This window comes from Hemitrygon akajei, chromosome 14, assembly GCF_048418815.1.
Source record: "Hemitrygon akajei chromosome 14, sHemAka1.3, whole genome shotgun sequence".
Taxonomy (NCBI): domain Eukaryota; kingdom Metazoa; phylum Chordata; class Chondrichthyes; order Myliobatiformes; family Dasyatidae; genus Hemitrygon; species Hemitrygon akajei.
This window is the reverse complement of record NC_133137.1, coordinates 4649097-4668675: the sequence shown is the minus strand read 5'-3', so window position 1 is coordinate 4668675 and position 19579 is coordinate 4649097. Positions and strand designations below refer to the sequence as shown.

Sequence of the window (19579 nt, the reverse complement as noted above, 5' to 3'; positions counted from 1 at the left end):
AAGTGCGTTACAACTAACCCTGTTACAACTGAGGGGTGCCCTGAAGCTTGGCACAGCCACCGCGAGAGCTCGGTGGGCAAAGAACAGTGTAGGGTTCTTCTGCTACTGAAGAGGGATGGGCCAGATTGGAGGAGGAAGTCCCTCAATTATCATAGTCGTATGCAACCCCAGGCAGCCACGTGTGGCAACAGTGCTATGGACGTGTAGGAATGTAACACAGCAGTAATGAACGCATTGCCTTTGAAAGTTTAGACATTTAAATATTTTGTTTATAATAAAGATTGTTTTGAATTTTAAAAAACCTATGTCAGCGGGCTTCAAGGAGACCCAACAACGGTTACAATCAAACTTCTCACAGGGAAGACGGCTGCAGATCAGGTCGGGCAGCATCTATAGAAAAGAGTGAACAGTTGACGTTTCGGGCCAGACTCTCCATCAGGGCCTCACCGAGAGACGATCACACCCCGTTTCCACGGTAACTGCATGGTCCGACAAATTCAGGTGAACCACGAAGCAGTTGTGGAGATGAAACGTCCTGCTGTCCTAACTTCCTATCAACTCCAGCGCCGTCAGGGGGATGACGGCGGTGCCGCGACACTGCCCCCTGCCGTCCGGAGGACGACAGCGGTGCCGCGACACTGCCCCCTGCCGTCCGGAGGTTGACGGCGGCGCTGCGACACTACCCCCTGCCGTCCGGAGGATGACGGCGGCGCTGCGACTCTGCACACCTGCCCCGCGGACTCGACGGCAGGCGGGTGACTGGATAAGGCAGCCCTTGACACGGCAACAAATCAGTGGGAGAAATAACTCAAGGAGGAGCAAAGTGAACAGGGTCAGGAATGCCGGTGAGTTTGCTGACTTGCAGCGATGGTTGAGCGTGGATTGAGGGAGAGGGGCCGACACCGGGATACCGGTACACCGGCCGGCGACCTCGGGTGAAGCGAGCCCGCCGTATCCGTGATGGAGAAGGGCCGTAGAAATAGATTCAGGTACCCCCCCCCCCCCCCAATGGCATTCCTTGTTCGTGTGCACTTCACACTGTAAACAGCATGGAAGTAATAAATATAGCGACCACCGCAAAAATACCGGAATAGTGCAAATCGAGGTAGTGCGCATAGGAATGCTAAAGTGACAATGATGGAAGAGGTCCAGCGACAGAGGCTGTAACCCAGTCAACAGAAGCGTGCTGACTCAATTCCCCCAAGTACCCCGTGTCCTGATGCATTAATTGGTCCTCTGCATCCATAGTCGCTATTCTGCGCATTGCCCGTTGCTCCAGTTGACGGTATCTGCAGTCTCCCATGTCTCCTCCTCCTTTTACCACTCTGCATTTCTACCAGTCGTTCCACCTTTTCAGTGTGTTGGCGGTAGTGATGAGCTGAGGTTACAACCTGATCTCTCTCGAGTGGTTTCCCAAATTCCCAGGCTTGGAAGTCATCTGGTCTGACAGTCAAGACGAGACCACACCGACGGGGGAAAAACACGCGTTACTGAGCTGAAACAGACCCTCTGGCAAACCAGGAAGTAAGCTATATTTACACTTTATAGAATTTTTCACAAAAAAGCCACCAGTAATCCTTAAAATCTGTTAGAGTGCATTAAACAAAGGCGATATTACTTGAGAAGTTTTAAAAATCTCGGAGTATATTAAAATATTTGATTTTACTTAAACCATTAGAAAATATAAAAGTATTTTACATGGCAAAACAGTTTGAAATATCTACCTGTGTTTCTTTCAGCCAGGATATTGGTTCCCCTCCAGTTAAGATGCAACCCATTCCTTTTGTACAGATTGTCTCTCAGTAGAAGAGGTTCAAATGACCTTTTCTCTGTTTGTTCGGTTCACTTAAGTCATTTTAGTTCCTTTTACCTTCTATTCACATCACAAGTAATTTGGTTCCTGCCATATTGAACACCTCTTTCACAAGTATCTCTAAAAGACATTTCTACGTTGGAGTTGGGTTAGTCTTACTGTCTGACAGTTCCAGAGATTAGAGTTTGCTTCTCAGGCACTGTCTGTGCAGAGTTACACATGTTCTTGTAGCCAAAATGTTCCTTTGGGGGTTCCAGTTTTCTCCCACTTGTTGACAATTTAATAGCATGCGACTACTGTATAGTCACCATTCAGTGTGTTAATGGTGTGTAGTCACCATTCAGTGTGTAAATGGTGTGTAGTCACCATTCAGTGTGTTAATGGTGTGTAGTCACCATTCAGTGTGTAAATGGTGTGTAGTCACCATTCAGTGTGTAAATGGTGTGTAGTCACCATTCAGTGTGTAAATGGTGTGTAGTCACCATTCAGTGTGTTAATGGTGTGTAGTCACCATTCAGTGTGTAAATGGTGTGTAGTCACCATTCAGTGTGTAAATGGTGTGTAGTCACCATTCAGTGTGTAAATGGTGTGAGGGGAAACAAGCTGCAGGGGTTCTGGGAAATAAAGAGGGAAAATGGGACTTATGGGATTGGTCAAAGGGTCTCTTGTGTCATTATAAGAAATATAAATCTATGTAATAAGAAACACAATGGGCTGATATACTGGAGGAATGTTTAGCTGGTGATTTTAATGTGGAGGAGTATGTTATTTTTCATCTTTATCACCCATTCAGTGGATGTTGAGCAGTGGAGGGAATGCACATTACGGCTTTGAGGATCAGGTAGTGTTCAACGTCTATCTCAAGTTCAAGTGTTTTGTCTTTAATACAACAGGTCACTCTATAAAGGAGGCTTGATTTTCCTGCTGCTTGATGCTACCACTTCCTTAAATCTTGACTTCTCACCTAACCATCTTGCAGAAGAAGTCTGTAAATGGATTTGGTAAGTTATTTGTACAATTATTGATGGAAATTACTATAAATTACATTGAGTGGTGATGTCAGAACAATAACATTAAAGTAATGCATGGAAGAAATAGAAACTGTATTAGAAATGCCATTTGAAAAGTCAGATGTCTTTTGAATTATTATGGACCAAATGTTTCATGGCTCAAAGGTGGGCAAAATCCTTTATTCTCTCCGTGGAATAAAGGAATTTGTCCATTTTTTGCGTCGTTGAGCTTTGTTCAGGGAACCTTTTAGTGAAAGACCATTTTTGAGCCATGAAACATTCCTGAGACATTGGTAGCATGGTTGTCCTGTGGATAATTGTAGTCATGAATTGGATGTGGAAGGGTAAGTGTGATGTGAACAGAAAACACACCACCCTCTTTGCTCTTGTACTGGAACTTCACGTGCATTGTTCCTTCCCACTGTGCTGCAGTCTGCCCAATCGCATTTAGAGCCTGCTTCCCCCCACCCCCCGCACTACATTTACAGGCAAGAATAGGAGATTTATCACTAGCTTTTAATTTTCTCCCTGATAATTCATTAATGAAACAGTGGCTTATTGTAAGTTACTGTTCTGTATTCACTCCTCATGATATAACCACTCTTGTGTACTGTCGCTGTACTGTGAAGAAAGAGTTAAATTTGATTCCTCCTTGGTATACGCTAAAATGGCTAACCGCAAGTAGATGCTTGTAAGACAAAATGATGTTAGTCTGGGATGTGATAATGTTTTGAGAAAGTAGTGTGAGTACCAGTCGCCAGCCTTGAACATAGATAGTGGCAAAAAATGTATTTGTCAGGAAAAGTGCAGGGGTAAATGTTTACGCAATTTCTTTGCGCAAGTGGAAGTTTTCTAGGCTAGATTATGACTACTGCTGAGTGAGAGTCCTTTTTCTCTCTTTCTGTATTTAATTCTTTGTTTCACTCTAATAAAGCAATTTCTGATTGTCTTTAAAACCCCTACAATGCTGCCTCCTTTGTTTGCGAATACCTCTTGCTGCTGTATCCTAAAATAACAAGGAATGAATTTTAAAATACTTTTGTTACACTTATCTATTGCTTAAGCAGTTTATTGCCTTCCCAATTTCACCAATGACTATCACAATTTTGACTGTATTTGCTGTCTAAATAATCTGGTTTTGTAATTGGCAAGTCCATCTCCGTGCTGCAGAGTAACCACTAAAACTCTGTCACAAAGTTTGGGGCATTCCCTCCTGTTTATAATATCAATTGGGCCATTTCAGTAAAAGTTAGTTGTATATTTGATTGTCGTGAAGTAAAATTGCTTTTAGTGAAATAGAGCAAAAATGTTGTTATGTAAATACTAGATTATTAAATCTAACAGCTGATAAGGGTCAATGTTTTTTTTTACATCATACTGCTAAGCACAGTTTTGGAAAGATACAAGATTGGGTTAAAACTTTAACCAGCTTGACATGAATTTTCCTTCCCTTCTCATTTACCATCAGTTAAGGCGATTGCTTCTATACTGTCGGAGTGTTTTGTTGTCACCCACGGACCAAATGTTAGAGGAGTCGAGATGTTAATATTTGGGGTTTAATCTTGTACTGAGTAAGGTGGGGACTGTGAGATTATCATTCAGTTGCTTTTCCCTTTGTATAGATGAGATGAGCAAGAATCATGAAGTTTTCATGTCAAAATTTTACATGTTCATTGTTTGCTTCCCTGTTTCTTTTGATGTATTAAGGATTTTACAATGTTTGATCCATTATCAGCACTGTGAGCCACCAATTTTGCATATGAGTCATGTTCATAGAGCCCAGTAATGGGCCTTAAGCTTAATGTGACCGTGTTGACCATCTATACTAATTTCAATTGCCAGTACTTGGTCTATAGCCTTCTAAGCCTTGGTGATGCAAGAACTCAGTATGATATTTTAGGATTAACTGCCTCCACTATCCAGTCAGTATGTTCCATATTCTAACCATACTGGGTGAAAAATATGTTTCCTCTAAACTTAAAGCTATAGTTTTAGACAACTCTGCTGTGAGGAAATGTTTCTCATTTTCTTCCCTATATACACCCGTGTAATTTTGCATGCTTCATTCATCCCAAGGAAAGCAAACCCAGCCTAGTCCACCCTTGGAACTGAAATCCTGGTGAATCTCTTCTGCATCCTCTCCAATGCAATTACATTCTTCCTATGGTGTGATGACCAGACCTGTACACAGTGCTTCATCTTTGGCCTGACAAATGTATCATAACCTCCTTGCTCTTTTGTTTTCTGTTAATGAAGGTAATTGTACCATGTGCCGCCTTCACCTTCTCTATATGTGCTGATATCTACAAGTATCCTTGGATGTTTACACCAAGGTCTATTTGTTCCTCAGTACTCACTGGGGTTTTGCCATTTATTCTGCATGGCCTAGTCTGACCAGCCCTCAAAAATGCATCACACCACACTTACCAAGATTAAATTCCATCTGCCTTTGTTCTGCAACATTTAACCACTCTCATTTATCAAAAACATCACCAATATCGCAAACACAAATCATGCCTGCTACATTCATACCTAAATCATTAATGTGTATAGCAGTGAGAAAACTGTGTGCTTCACTCGCCAGAAGCTTCCAAACACACAAAAATCCTGCCTCCTATAATCAATAGGAGACAGTCACATATTTTTTCCAAAAATTGAGTCAAACTGCCCCACCCTCACAACAAAACTATGCTGGCTATGTCTATTTTATCTATCTTTCAATCCTGCTTCTCAGATTACTTTCTAAGATCTTCCCTGTTATTGATAAGTTTTCTGCCTGGTTTATCCCTGCAAGTGGTATAATTGTCATTCAACCAGACAAGAATACACATGAACACAGCCAAATAAAACAGCGTTCCTCCCGGGCCAAGGTGCAAAACACAGTACCAACAGTCATAAACAGCACACAGCACATATAGGATAGCAAGTAAACATAGAGTCGCACAAAAAATATTAATTGGCCCAAGTCACTGAGAAGTATGTCTTGTAAATTGATGGTGGATGGGTGTTATCGGCAAGAACAAGCAGTTTTCAACAGTCCGCAAATGAACGTATGTACACAATCCGGCTTGTCCTTCCACCGACTGAACGTGGGATGGCAGCACGGATGGGAGGGTCCTGCCTCAACTCAACATGGACCCCTCGCTGCACTGCCTTCAGTGTCTCCAGTGCTGAATTGCTACAACAGGCAAGCTCACGACCTGAGGCCAAGTCTGTGCTACAACTGAGGCCGCACGGCTCCCCTCACTGTCTGTCTCACTAATAAACAAAGGAAACAGACTTGCACCATTTTACATTACCAATGTCCAGCAGGGTCTTTGATTGCAAGAGATACATCCAAGACAGTCTTTTCTGTTAGACTACACACTGCCTTTGCGCACTGACTCTGCCTTTCTGTAGCAGGCAGTAACACAGTCAGCGCCAAGTCCACTTGCTTCTGATGGGAATAAACCTGTCATGCTTGAAGTTCTCGGTGTCCAGCATTATCTTGCAATTCTTTTTTTAAAAAAAAGAGAAAAAAAGCTGGTTGGTCCCCAAGAGGCCGCTGCGTCTGAACGCACCACCATCTTACCAGAAGTTTACAATTAGAGCAAAAAAACATCCATTTTAGTGGCAGTTGTTCATAATGCAGCTAAATTGTGGTGATTAAGGTTTTCCAGTTAGTGCAAGAACCAAATGGTTGAAGGGAAGTAGCGGGAGGGACTTGCAGCTTCTGTACCTTCTGCTCAATGGTGGTTGCAAAAAGCGACCTGGCCCAGGTGACGGGGATCTTTGTTGATAGATGTGGCCTTCTCGAGGCAGCACCTCCTGTAGTTACTGCGGATTGTGGGGAGGGATGTGCCCCTGATGAGAGGCGTAGTGGAGACCAGTTTCTTGTATTCCCAAATGTTCGAATTGAAGCACTGAGACTAAATAGTCTCAATGCTGTTGCAGCTGTAAGAGTGGTGAAACTGAAGCAGGCTATATCCTTGGACTCAGTGGCTTCACATCTTCCATAAGACATACAAAAAGGCTGGATGAACTCAGCAGGTCGGGCAGCATCCATTGAAAGGAGCAGTCAACGTTTCAGGCCGAATGTCAGGAACGTCTCAGCCCGAAACGCTGACTGCTCTTTTCAACGGATGCTGCCCGACCTGCTGAGTTCATCCAGCCTTTTTGTGCGTCTTGATTTGACCACAGCATCTGCAGTGTGCTTTGTGTTTACATCTTCCATAAGGTTGTGACCCACTCACACTTCACTACTTGCAAAATTGTGAATAATAAGTATGGAGAAGGACAGATCACCTGAGATGTTGTTTTGGCGATAATGTTAGTGAAACTCTGAGTGTAGGTGTGGAAAAGCTTGCTGGGAAGTAATCCTTTCCATTTTCTTTTTTGTTCCTTTTAGCTGCAAATGAGGGGTCTCCTCCTGACCATCTTTGCTGCCTGTATTGGTGGTACCTTCCAGTATGGGTTGAACCTGACGATCATTAACGCACCAACAACCGTGAGTCCAGAGCTATGGTCAACTTGAAATGATTGGTAGCACTTGCAGAATCAACACTGTACTTTGTTTTAATTCAATGTTGCAGTTTATTCAAATGTTCATCAATGAAACCTGGATCGAGCGTTACGGCAAACCTCTGGAAAGTGGAGTAATCACATTGCTCTGGACTATCATCATAACTGCCTTCTGTGTTGGAGGACTGGTCGGTGCACTTATTGCTGGACCCATGGCTATAACCTGTGGCAGGTAGGAGCTACAGTAGGAATGTTGGCTTAACTATTACCTATCATTATGTGTTATGAGTGGTAGAAGGACCTTCCCACGGCAAAATGTTGATTTGTGAATGTGGACCAAGAGCCAGGCAAATTTCTAATTCTTCTTCTGTGGCTGACTTAAGGTCGTTCCAACACCATGCCTTTTCCCTGAGGAAGCCATGGTGCCGATGGAATCTAGGAGTAATGGGAAATGAGGAGGGGAGGGAGTAACAGCACATGGATCAATCAGTACAACATTGTGGCCATAGATGGAGGGTCTGCTGACCTCCACTATAACCTATAAAGGGTTGCTACTACTGAGTTTCTTTTTTAAACAGGGCTGTATATAAACACAATATCACAGGGAGTGACTGTAATCTCTGTAGGTTTCACTAATTTAGTTTTTTGGCTGTTATTTATGAAGGTTGTACTGTGTGTCCTGTTGATCCATCTTCTGTCATTACATTATTAAAATGAAGCCATCACATTGACATCATGTGATCAACAAAATTGGATGGAAACCAAAACCCCTGTTAAGGTGAACTATGGCAGTCAATGCCTGGTCCAATTTCATGATGATAGATATTTGAACGGAAAATTCACAAGTACTCAAAGTTGGCACAGAATACTTGTGGTGCATAAAGGGGAGGCACGGACAGGTCCAATGTTGGAACAAATGTCTAGAGTTTGGAATGGTGAATGCAGGGATGGAGGAATGGGAAGCCTGCTTACTCTGGAAGGTGGTACAGGTCCATGTAACTTCTTGGTGTTTATTTTTTCATCCTTGGCCTGAGATAGCTGACTAATCACTAGCAGCCTCAATAAAATATCGAGCAACCACTTTGGGCAAGTTAGTTGATTGCTGCTCTTTCCCACACTTGTTAAAGCTGGAACTGGGAGAGTTCACAACAGTTTGGATTCAGAAATCCTTTACATCTTACCCAACCCAAAACCAGCTGCTTTTGGGGATTTAAATTGTCCTCAGTGAGTTTGTTGAAGTGGCCTGTTTCTCTCTCCCACTGCTAGTTGGCAGCTGAGAATGTTACCTGAGCAAGAAAGAGTGAGCTAATTGAGGTTAGGAAGTTGGGTGACACAGTTCCTCTTACTTCACTCCCCTAGCTTGCACAAGTCTTGTCAAGTATGAAGTTCAACAATGACACCAAGTGAAGATCTGCCAAGTGTGGGCTGGCATTTATTTGAAAGAGCAGATATAGTGGCCTGTTTTTACTGCCCCACAATCAGCTCAAGAGACTTGCCCCAACTTTGGAAACCAATGCTCTGGAGGCCAGTGTGAATGTTTTCACCTTCCATGTCATTTAACAACACTCTAGAAAGTTCAAGACATGTCTGAGCACCAGTGAATTACAGTACAGTTATAGATAATAGACAATAGGTGCAGAAGTAGACCATTCGGCCCTTCGAGCCTGCACCGCCATTTTGAGATCATGGCTGATCAATTCCTATCAATACCCGGTTCCTGCCTTGTCCCCATATCCCTTGATTCCCCTATCCATAAGATACCTATCTAGCTATGAATTGTATGAAAACATAAGTGCCTGGTGTTGCTAGTGACCATCCTGTATCTGTCAACAGTCCGCAAATTAAAGTTCAGATTGAGCTTAGTTTGTAGGGAAAATATTATTTGTTTGCTTGTCTCTGACTTTTTACTCCATATGTTTGTAATTATTTCCTCTTCTCACACCTTTCACTTTCATGAGCAGTTGTTTATGAAAATCTGTTGTCATTTGGGTTTTGAGATTATGCTGCCTTCATGGACTTTGAAGGATAGGGTGGTAATATTCCTCCTTTTGCTCCTTCCTTGTCCTCCAGAAAGGTCTTTTGCAGGTAACTGATTGGTAAATGTGACATTTTTTCTGCAATAGGTCACTGATACTGCACGTTCTGAATCTGATCTGAAACCTTCCAGATGGGGTAAAACAGGTCAAAGATCATAATACTCCAATTTTCCTTTAATAGTTCATTGAAGCTATACCTCCATTAGATATTAATCTGCTATTTCCATTAACACAGTTCCCTTTAAACCTTAAATGATACTCACCTGTTCAGTTCTCTTTAACTCTAACTGATTTTACACAACTTGCTGGATGATGACATGGTTTAATCTACGTACAGATCTCTGGCAGTCCTTTATAAATCAACAGTCATACCTATGACAATATGAATGCTAAATTGTGTTATTGTCACATGTATCGAGGTACAGTGAAGAAACTTGTCTTGCATATGCATACTCTTCTTGCCAAACCTGACTTTGTACCATCTGTTTTATCCTTGGTGATTTGCTAGAGATCTGTGAGATGTTCCCTTGTCTCATCTGTGTGAGTAAATTAGTCCATCACCGACTCAAGTGAATATCATCTCTTTTGATGGTTTGGGAAAGACTGTAGATGAATGAAGTACAGAAGGATCTGAGTGTTCCTGTGTATGGATGGTAGGACATTAGCAGACAGGTACAGTAATGGCTTAGGAAGGCAAATGCCATGTTGGCCTTTACTGCAAGAGGGGGTGTATTAGAAACAGAAGTATTGATAATAATTATGCATTGTACTGGTGAGGCCACAACTGATTTGGTGTTATTTAAGAAAGCATTATAGAGACAATGAAAAGGAGATTCATTAGGCTAATTCCTGAGGTGAGAGACTTATCCTGTCACATGGCAAATGAAATTTTCTGCAGAATTTAGGAAAATGGGTGATCTTATTGAAGTATTCTAGACCCTTAGCACAACAGGGTAGTAGATGTCATAGTGGGAAAATCTTGAACATGGGGAGATGGTTACAAGGTTATAACTCCACAGGAACAACTTCTCGCAGAGAATGATGAATCTCTAGAGTTCTCTACTCCTGAGGCTTTTAGAGTCTGGATCACTGGGGCTATACTTTTTAAATATTTTAGTGAATTAAGTACTATAGGGAATTGGCATAGATGATTTTGAGCATTAATATTTGAATGGGTTGGGGGATGCTGAGTAGCCTACTTCAGATTGCATTTTCTCACGTACTTGTTATCAAGTATTTTGCTGAAAATTGTTCAGGATTTATTACTATTGTGAAAGGCTGGCGAATGGATTTCTGATGACATTCTAAGACGCTCATAAATTGGCGCATGAATTAGGACGGGAGCATTGCTTAGGGAGGAGGGATTAGTTTACTTGGGCATTTGATTACTAATTTAGTTCTGCACTACATTACTGACTGAAGGGCCTGTTACTGGCTGTACTCTTTGTGTTCTATGTTGTTAGCGAGACAAGACTGCCATTCAAAAGAGTAAGCTTGCAGTATGAAGTAACTAGCTCTAAGCAGAACATGTTTGCTGCTATAATCAACATAACGACACTGCCAACACATTTTACTAACTGATTTCCATTTCTCTTCTCTCAGGAGGAATTCGCTGCTACTGAGCAATATTTTTGTGCTCATTGGTACTTTGCTGGTGGGACTGAGCAAGACGGCCAAATCCTTTGAAATGATTTTAATCGGGAGATTTTTTACTGGAATAAGCTCAGGTGGTCACTTTTGTTTTGGGATATTAGGTTTTCATTCACGCATGTTGTAGGCTGGTGTGGCCGTGGGAATGGGGTAGGGATTGCTCTCGCACCACAGTTTTCTTACAGGTTATTGAAATCTTACGTTCAATTAAATTTTGTGGTAAGTTAACCAGTTCTTTAATTTGTTCATGTAATTTGGATACACTGCGGTGGCTGATTTTAAAGTTTGATACTCTATCTCATTTGAGAATATCTTCGTAATGGGTGGCGTGGTGCATAACTAGGTGGGTTGAGTGCTGATCTCTGGCACTGTCTGTGTGGAGTTTGCACGTTCTTCCTCTGTCTGTGTGGGTTTCCCCCAAGTGCTCTGGTTCCCTCTCATTTCCCCATTGACATATATAACCATATATATGTTGGTTGGTTAGTTGGCTACTTTGTGTGAAATGGGAAATCGGAGGTTCAGGGAGAGGTTACTGGACATGTAAGGGAGAAGCAAGTGAGTGAATGTGATTGAGAGGGTTGTTCTGAGAGCTGGCATGGACTTGCTGGGACAAATGGCCCCCCCTTAATGTTGTAGGGCAATGTGGGAAGAAAACATCTGCTGTTAATTTTATTAAACCTCAGCCACAGTGACCCTTTGCTCTTTTCTGGTCCGCTGTGAGACAATCTACTTCTCCTTGTATGGAATTTCCAGATTTAAAAGTCATCAGGAGCAGTTGACCTGAGGATAAGGAGGATAAGTTGCAGGTTGAAGATATTTGGTTTAACGTGGCATCATATTCGGCGCAGACAGCGTGTGCTGTAGTTTTGTATGAACTGTGTAAATTCTGTTGGAATTGTTGTTCACAATCATGATCAATGCCCTCTGAAACTGCTGGAAGTGGGGTTTCTCTGGACATTGGACCGTGATGTGATCTCTTTCCCCTCCATGTGGTTAAATGGATTAACATTAAGACTTTGCGTGAGGAACCATCTTCCCTTACAGCATCAGTAGAGCCAGGGAAAAGCTCCATCAAGGAGGAAGAAAGGTTAAAAGAAGTCCAGATGATTTACAAAAGCTGACACACAAGTTGTAAAACCAGTGGGTTGTTTATAGGTAGAACATAGCAGTGGAAAATTGTACTTGGGGAAAACTAGAAATAAAAATAGACTGAAATATCCAATTCTGTTGAGCTCAGTATCTCTACCAGAATCAGGTTTAATATCACTGACAAATGTTGTAAAATTTGTTGTTTTAAAATCTGTACCTCATGCAGCTAACATTTGCTTTTATTCTTGAGGTGTGGGACTGAATATCAACCCCATGTACCTCGGTGAAAGTGCACCAAAGAAGATACGAGGCATAGTGGCCTTGTCATACGCTCCGTTCACTGCAGCGGGTTTAGTGACTGGACAAGCTTTAGGCCTTAGGTAAGTTCAGTTATTTCCTTATTTACAATATAGATGATTGCTCTAGTGTACCTAAATGCTCTTGTCAAAACCTGAATAAAATCTATTGCTCACAATGTAGTTGTAAAGAGAAGTGTAAGACCATAAGCCCCAGGAGCAGAATTAGGCCATCTGGCCCATCGAGTCTGGCCCACCGAGGGCTCCACCATTCAATCACGGCTGATCCTTTTTTTCCCTCTGCTCCTCTGCCCCAGTACACCCAGGAACTAAACATTAAGGTCTGTGCCCAAACTCTGGAATTTGCTCAGGAAACATTTCCATCTCTCTTTGTGTCTCTATTTCTTTAGGATGTTCCTACTGTGGCAGAGGTTTTGGTTGCCTCATCTGTCACCTTCGTGTGTACTCATTGTCAAACTGTGCTCGATAACAATTTCCGTGAACAGCCCTGAATGTTTGATTATATTTTTTAAAAATGTTATTTAAATGCAGTCATTTGCTAAGTAAGTTAATTGAAAAGATGAAGGCACCAAAAATGAGATCTTCTTACTTTGTATCCCTGCAACATGTGAACTTTTGATTAAGAACTGAGAAAGCTACAGCTACACCCTAAAGTATAAATGTGCAATCTGTCCAACCCCAGAGAATCCTGCTGTGCTATTCATTGTGCTCACTAACAGTTGTGTGGCATTAGATTACAATCCAGTCTTTAATACACTCCCAGATGCCTGTCCTAGGTAGAGTACAGCACAGAAACCGGCCCTTCAGCCCATCTTGGACTGTGTTGAACCATTAATCTGCCTCGTCCCATCAACCTGCACCCAGACCATAGAACTCTAAATCCCCTCAACCATAAACCCATCCATATTTTTCTTAAACATTGAAACTGATCCTGCATCCACCATTTGTGCTGGCAGCTCATTCCGCACTCTCGTTACCCTCTGAGTGAAGAAGATCCCTTTCCTGTTCCTGTTAAGCATTACACCTTTCATCCTTAACCTATCACCTCTAGTTGTAGTTCCAACTAACCTTAGTAGACAAGCCTACTTGCATTTACCCTATCGATACCCTTCATAATTTTGTATACCTCCTATCAAATGTCCCCTCAATCTTCTATGCTGTAGGGAATAAAATCCTAAACCATTCAAACTTTCCCTATAACTCAGGTCATCAAGTCCTGGCAACATCCTTGTAAATTTTTTCCCGCATTCTTTCAATCATATTGGCATCTTTCCTGTAGATGAGTGAACAAAATTGCAGACAATACTCCAAATTTGGCCTCGCCTCTTACACAACTTCAACATAACAATCCCATCTTTTGTACTCAATGCTTTGATTTATGAAGGCCGATGTGCCAAAAGCATTCTTTATGATCCTATCTACCTGTGACGCCGCTTTCAAGGAAGTACGGACCTGTATTCCCAGATCCCTCTGTTGTACCACACTCCTCAGTGCCCTACTATTCACTGTGTAAGACCTACCTTGGTCGGCCCTCCCAAAGTGCAGCATCTCACACGTGTCAATTAAATCCGTCTGCTATTTTACAGCTGGTGCAGAACCCAGTGCAAGCTTTGTTAGTCTTCCTCACCCTCCAGTACATCCACAATCTTGGCCTCACCTGTAAATTTGCTGCTCCAGTTTACCATATTGTCATCCAGATCATTAATATAAATGACAAATGGCAACAGACCCAGCACCACTGATGTACTCTCTGGTGATCCTTTTCACATGCTGTTACTGTGTTGGTTGGCTGTACTATTTGTATTCTTAAGCAAGTGAAGTCATTTTATAATTATGCTTGCAGTGAGGTACTGGGCAGAGAAGAAACATGGCCCATCCTGCTGTCAGCCTCTGCAGTACCAGCTCTAATCCAGCTCGCCATTCTTCCATGGTGCCCAGAAAGTCCCAGGTACTTGCTGATCGACAGGGAGGACAAGGATATGTGCATGAAGGGTGAGAAATGCTAAGAGAATATACGCCATTATTCTTTGGCTTAGGGATCATGGAGAAAGCTGGAATAGCCAGTGATCAGAGGCATGACTTGTACTATTGTAAAAGAAACTGCTTTCATTTTCTAGTGCAGAAAGCTTTGTCTTGATGGTGAATGGGTCCAGTGGGATCAACCAGCTCTTTGATACCTCATCTGCTGGTCTTCATGTACTCTATGGACTGGTCATTTTACCTATGAGACGATAAGGGCATTTACTGTTGTGACCTCTTTCAGATTTTTGAAGGTTATGGGGTAACTGCAATCAAGGAGGATTTGAGGCCAGCATAGATCAGTTGTGAAGAGAGGGGCAAGTAGCTTATTCCTGCTCCTATTTCTGATATTCTTCTGCAGCTTCACTTGATATTAAGACATATACAGAACCTTGAAAAAGTATTTAGCTCCCACAACTATTTTCACAATTCACTGCCTCATTTTCTAAATTTGAAATATATTGAAGTAACATTTTCTAAACTAATCTATGATGCATGTGCATCATGTGAAATCGAAAGAAAAATTCCAAAACTTGTCAACAATTTACTAAAAGTTAAAACACCCAAAATTGTGAAGTTGATGAAGTATTCATCCCCTTTGTAAATACTGCACTAACTTTCCTCAGGTGCAGTACTGTAACAGTAAATGCCCTTATCAACTCTCCCATTTTGCTGATGGAGAAGACTGAAGGATCCCCTAAATAAATTCGCTCTCTCTGTAAGGTCCAATAGGATGGTAGATTTTCAACAGACTAAACCAAACTGAAGACAAAAGCATTCAAGGCAAGTTGGGGAAATGATTATCTGGGAAAGGGTACAAGGCTGCCTCTAAGGCACTGAACATTCTTCGGAGCTCAATGAAGTCCATCCTGAAATATTGGGAAAAATAGGAAACTACAACCACACTGCCTAGGTCAGGCTGCCCCTTTAAACTTAGTTTCCAGAGTAGTTGAGAGAGTGAGTAGTTTCAAGTTCCTCAGTATACATATCACCGGGGATCTCTCCTGGACTGTACACACCGGCTGTGTGGGGAGAAAAGCACCACAGTGCCTCTTCACCTCAGAAAACTTAAAAGGTTCAGTATGAATCCTCAAATCCTCAGGACTTTCTACAGGGGCACAATTGAGAGCAGCCTGACTGGCTGTGTGACCGCCTGGTACGGGAACTGTACTACCCTCAATCGCAGGACACTGCAGAGAGTGGTGCGGAGAACCCAGTGCATCTGCAGATGTGATCTTTCCTCTATTCAGAACATTTACTGCAGCAGGTACCTAAAAAGGGCCCGGAAGTTCATCGGGGATTCCAGCCTCTCCAAACACAAGCTGGTTCAGCTGCTAGCGTCAGGCAAACTGTACCACAGCATTAAGGCCAGGATCAACAGGGTATGGGACAGCTTCTCTCCCCGGGCCATCAGATTTATCATAGTGATCTGATCACATATTAGACGTTACAGACATGTATACAAAACAATCATGTATACAATCTTTGAGTTTGGCCAATATCCTACATTTCCCCTCTTTATTTCTTGTACATTGTGATGGAGATACAACATAAAGATTTTTACTCATTTGGATGTACGATATTAAATAAATAATTAGGAATAGCACTTGTGCGAGAGATTACTGTGATGCCAACAGTCAATTTGAAGATGAAGCTCATGGCTTCACAATCTCTGAAACCATGCACAACAAATGAATTTATGGAAGACTGGCAAGGGAGAAGCCCTGGCTTCTTTTTAAAAACATATCCTTGCTTGTAAAGTCTTCGCAAAGTGTCACTTACAAGGTACTGTAAAGATGTAGAAGAAGGTCTTGTAGTCAGATGAGATTAAAGTGCACTATTCTTACCTCAACACGTACTGTATGGTGTAAATCTAATACTGAGCATCAGCCTGGTAGCACCATCCCTATGGTAAGCAATGGTGGAGGTGGCATCATGTTATGGGGATGCTTTTCAGTAGCAGGGACTGAAAATCTGGTCAGGATTGATGGGAAATTGAAAGCTGCTAATTACTGTGAGATTGTGGATTAAAAGCTTGCTAGCCTCTGCCAGAAAGCTTAAAATAAGAAGTAAGTTTGTTTTCAGCAGTATAACGACCAAAAGCACACTGCCAGATCCATTGGGGTGTGGCTTCAAATGATGAAAATTGATGTCCTTGAGTAGCCTGCTCAGAGTTCTGACCTTAACCCAATTGAACATCTCTGACAAGACTTTAAGATTGCTGTCCACTGCTGCTCCCTACCTAACCTGGTACATCTTGAGCAATTTTGCAAGGAGGAATGAACAAATCTTGCTGCATCACATTGTGCAAAGGTACTAGAGAATTATCTAAAGAAACTACTGGCTAATAATAGCTACAAGAGGCGGTTCAAAGTAAAAGTAATAGCAATAAATAATGAACATGAAATAACAATATTACAAAGTCCTTGAATAAGTGTAGCTATCCCCTTTTGTTTAAGAGCCTGATGGTTGAGGAATAGTAAATGTTCTTGAACCTGGTGGTGCGAGTCCTGAGGCACCTGTACCTTCTACCTGACGGCAGCAGCGGAAACAGAGTGGTCCTGGGTGGGCAGCATTTCGTATAGATGTGCTCAATGGTTGTGAGGGCTATACCCTTAAGAACATAAGATATAGGAGCAGAATTAGGCCATTTGACCCATCAAGTCTGCTCTGCTATTCAAATCATGGCTGATCCTTTTTTCCCCTCCTCAGCCCCACTCCTCAGCCGTCTCCCCGTAACCTTTGGTGCCATGTCCAATCAAGAACCTATCAATCTCTGCCTTAAATGCACCCAACGACCTGGCCTCCACAGCCGCACGTTGCTACAAATTCCACAAATTCGTCACCCTCTGGCTGAGGAAATTTCTCCACATCTGTTTTGAATGGACGCTCCTCTTTCCTGAGGCTGTGCCCGCTTGTCCTAGACTTCCCCAGCATAGGAAACATCCTTTCCACATCTACTGTGTAACCTTACAACATTCGAAAGATTTCAATGAGATTCCCCCTCAACCTTCTAAATTCCAGCGAGTACAGACCCAGAGCTATCAAATGTTCCTCGTATGATAACCCTTATATTTTTGGAATCATCCTTGTGAACCTCCTCTGAACCCTCTCCAATGCCAGCACATCTTTTCTTAGATGAGGAGCCCAAAACTGTTCTCAATACTCAAGGTGAGGCCTCACCAGTGTCTTATAAAGCCTCAGCATCACATCCCTGCTCTTGCATTCTAGACCTCTTGAAATGAATGCTAACATTGCATTTGCCTTCCTCACCACCGACTCTACCTGCAAGTTCATCCTTAGGGTGTTTTGAACAAGGACTCCCAAGCCCCTTTGCATCTCAGAGTTGTGGATTTTCTCCCCATTTAGAAACTAGTCTGCACATTTATTTCTACTAGCAAAGTGCATGACTATGCATTTTCCAACATTGTATTTCATTTGCCTCTTCCTTGCCCATTCTCCTGATCTGTCTACCTGTTTCCTCAACACTGCCTGCTCCTCCACAAATCTTCGTATCAGCTGCAAACTTGGCAACTAAGCCATCTTTTTAATCATCTAAATCATTGATATACAGCATAAAAAGAAGCGGTCGCAACACAGACCCTGCAGAACACCACTAGTCACTGGCAGCCAACCAGAAAAGGATGCTTTTATTCCCACTCACTTCCTCCTACCAATCAGCCAATGCTCTAACCATGCCAGTAACTTTCCTGTAATACCAAGGGCTCTTAACTTGGTAAGCAGCCTAATGTATGGCAGCTTGTCAAAAGCCTTCTGAAAGTCCAAGTATACAACATCCACTGCATCCCCTTTATTGTACTTGTAATCTCCTCGGAGTTCCAACAAGTTCATCAGGCAAGGCTTTCCCTTAAGCACACCATGCTGACTTTGTCCTGTCGTGTCCTATCATGTCCAAGTACTCCTTAACCTCATCTTTAACAATTGACCCCAACATCTTCTCAGTCACTGAGGTGAGGCGAACAGGTCTATAATTTCCTTTCTGCTGCCTCCTTCCTTTCTTGAGTGAAGTGACATTTGCAATTTTCCAATCCTCTGGCACCATGCCAGAGTCCAGTGATTTTTGAAAGATCATTACTAATGCCTCCACGATCTCTGCTGCTACCTCTTTCAGAACCCTAGGGTGCAGTTCATCTGGTCTGGGTGTTTAATATACCCTTAATCAACACACACAAAATGCTGGAGGAACTCAGCAGGCCAGGCAGCATCGATGGAATAAAGTACAGTCGACATTTTGGTGGTGGGATCCTGTTGGAGGGGGTGGAAGTTTCAGAGAATTATGTGCTGGGTGCGGAGGCTGGTGGGGTGGTAGGTGAGGACAAGAAACCCTCCTTGGTAGGGTGGCGAGAGGATGGGGTAAGAGTAGATGTGCGTGAAATGGAAAAGATGTGGTTGAGGGTAGCATTGATGGTGGAAGAAGGGTAGCCCTTTTCTTTGGAAAAGGAGGACATCTCCTTCGTTTAAGAGCAGATGCACCGGAGACAGGAATTGAGAGAAGGGGATGTTGTTTTTACAAGTGACAGGGTGGGATGAGGTATAATCCAGGTAGATGTGAGAGTCTGTCAGTCTATAATAGACATCGGTGGATAAGCTGTCTCCGGAGATAGATAGATAGATAGATACTTTATTCATCCCCATGGGGAAATTCAGCTTTTTTTTCCAATGTCCCATACACTTGTTGTAGCAAAACTAATTACATACAATATGATATGCATCTAAATCAATATCTCAAAAAGCATTTATAATAGCTTTTAAAAAGTTCTTAAGTCCTGGCGGTTGAATTGTAAAGCCTAATGGCATTGGGGAGATAGCGACAGTGAGATCGAGAAAGGAAAGGGAGGTGTTGGAAACGGACAGGTGAATTTGAGGGATAGGTGGAAGTTGGTACCAGTAGCAGGGTGGGATGAGGTGTAGTCCAGGTAGATGTGAGAGTCTGTCAGTCTATAATAGACATCGGTGGATAAGCTGTCTCCGGAGATAGCGACAGTAAGATCGACTGGGCTGAATCTACTACCTTTTGTTGAATTTTCCACTCAAAGACTGGTGTTCCCATACCAGGTTGTAATGCAGCCAGTCAGCGCACTTTCCACCACACATCTATTGAAGTTTGCTAAGATTTTCGATGCC

At 42.6% G+C, this 19579-nt stretch overlaps 1 protein-coding gene across 4 annotated transcripts in view; it reads left to right on the top strand.

Annotated features, from left to right (window-relative positions):
* Window positions 1-706: 706 nt before the first annotated feature.
* The window catches only part of LOC140738245 (solute carrier family 2, facilitated glucose transporter member 11-like), a 40117-nt gene continuing 21244 nt past the window's right edge, over window positions 707-19579 (top strand). For 2 of the 4 annotated variants that reach the window (XM_073065397.1, XM_073065394.1), the window contains exons 1-8: window positions 727-845; window positions 1341-1524; window positions 2707-2814; window positions 7211-7309; window positions 7395-7555; window positions 10962-11086; window positions 12349-12478; window positions 14259-14407. In XM_073065397.1, coding sequence (XP_072921498.1) covers window positions 2806-2814; window positions 7211-7309; window positions 7395-7555; window positions 10962-11086; window positions 12349-12478; window positions 14259-14407 — 673 coding nt within the window. In that variant the 5' untranslated portion in view covers window positions 727-845; window positions 1341-1524; window positions 2707-2805. Of the gene's footprint in view, window positions 846-1340; window positions 1525-2706; window positions 2815-7210; window positions 7310-7394; window positions 7556-10961; window positions 11087-12348; window positions 12479-14258; window positions 14408-19579 lie in introns of all 4 variants that reach the window. The other 2 variants (XM_073065395.1, XM_073065396.1) reach the window with 2 other exon arrangements.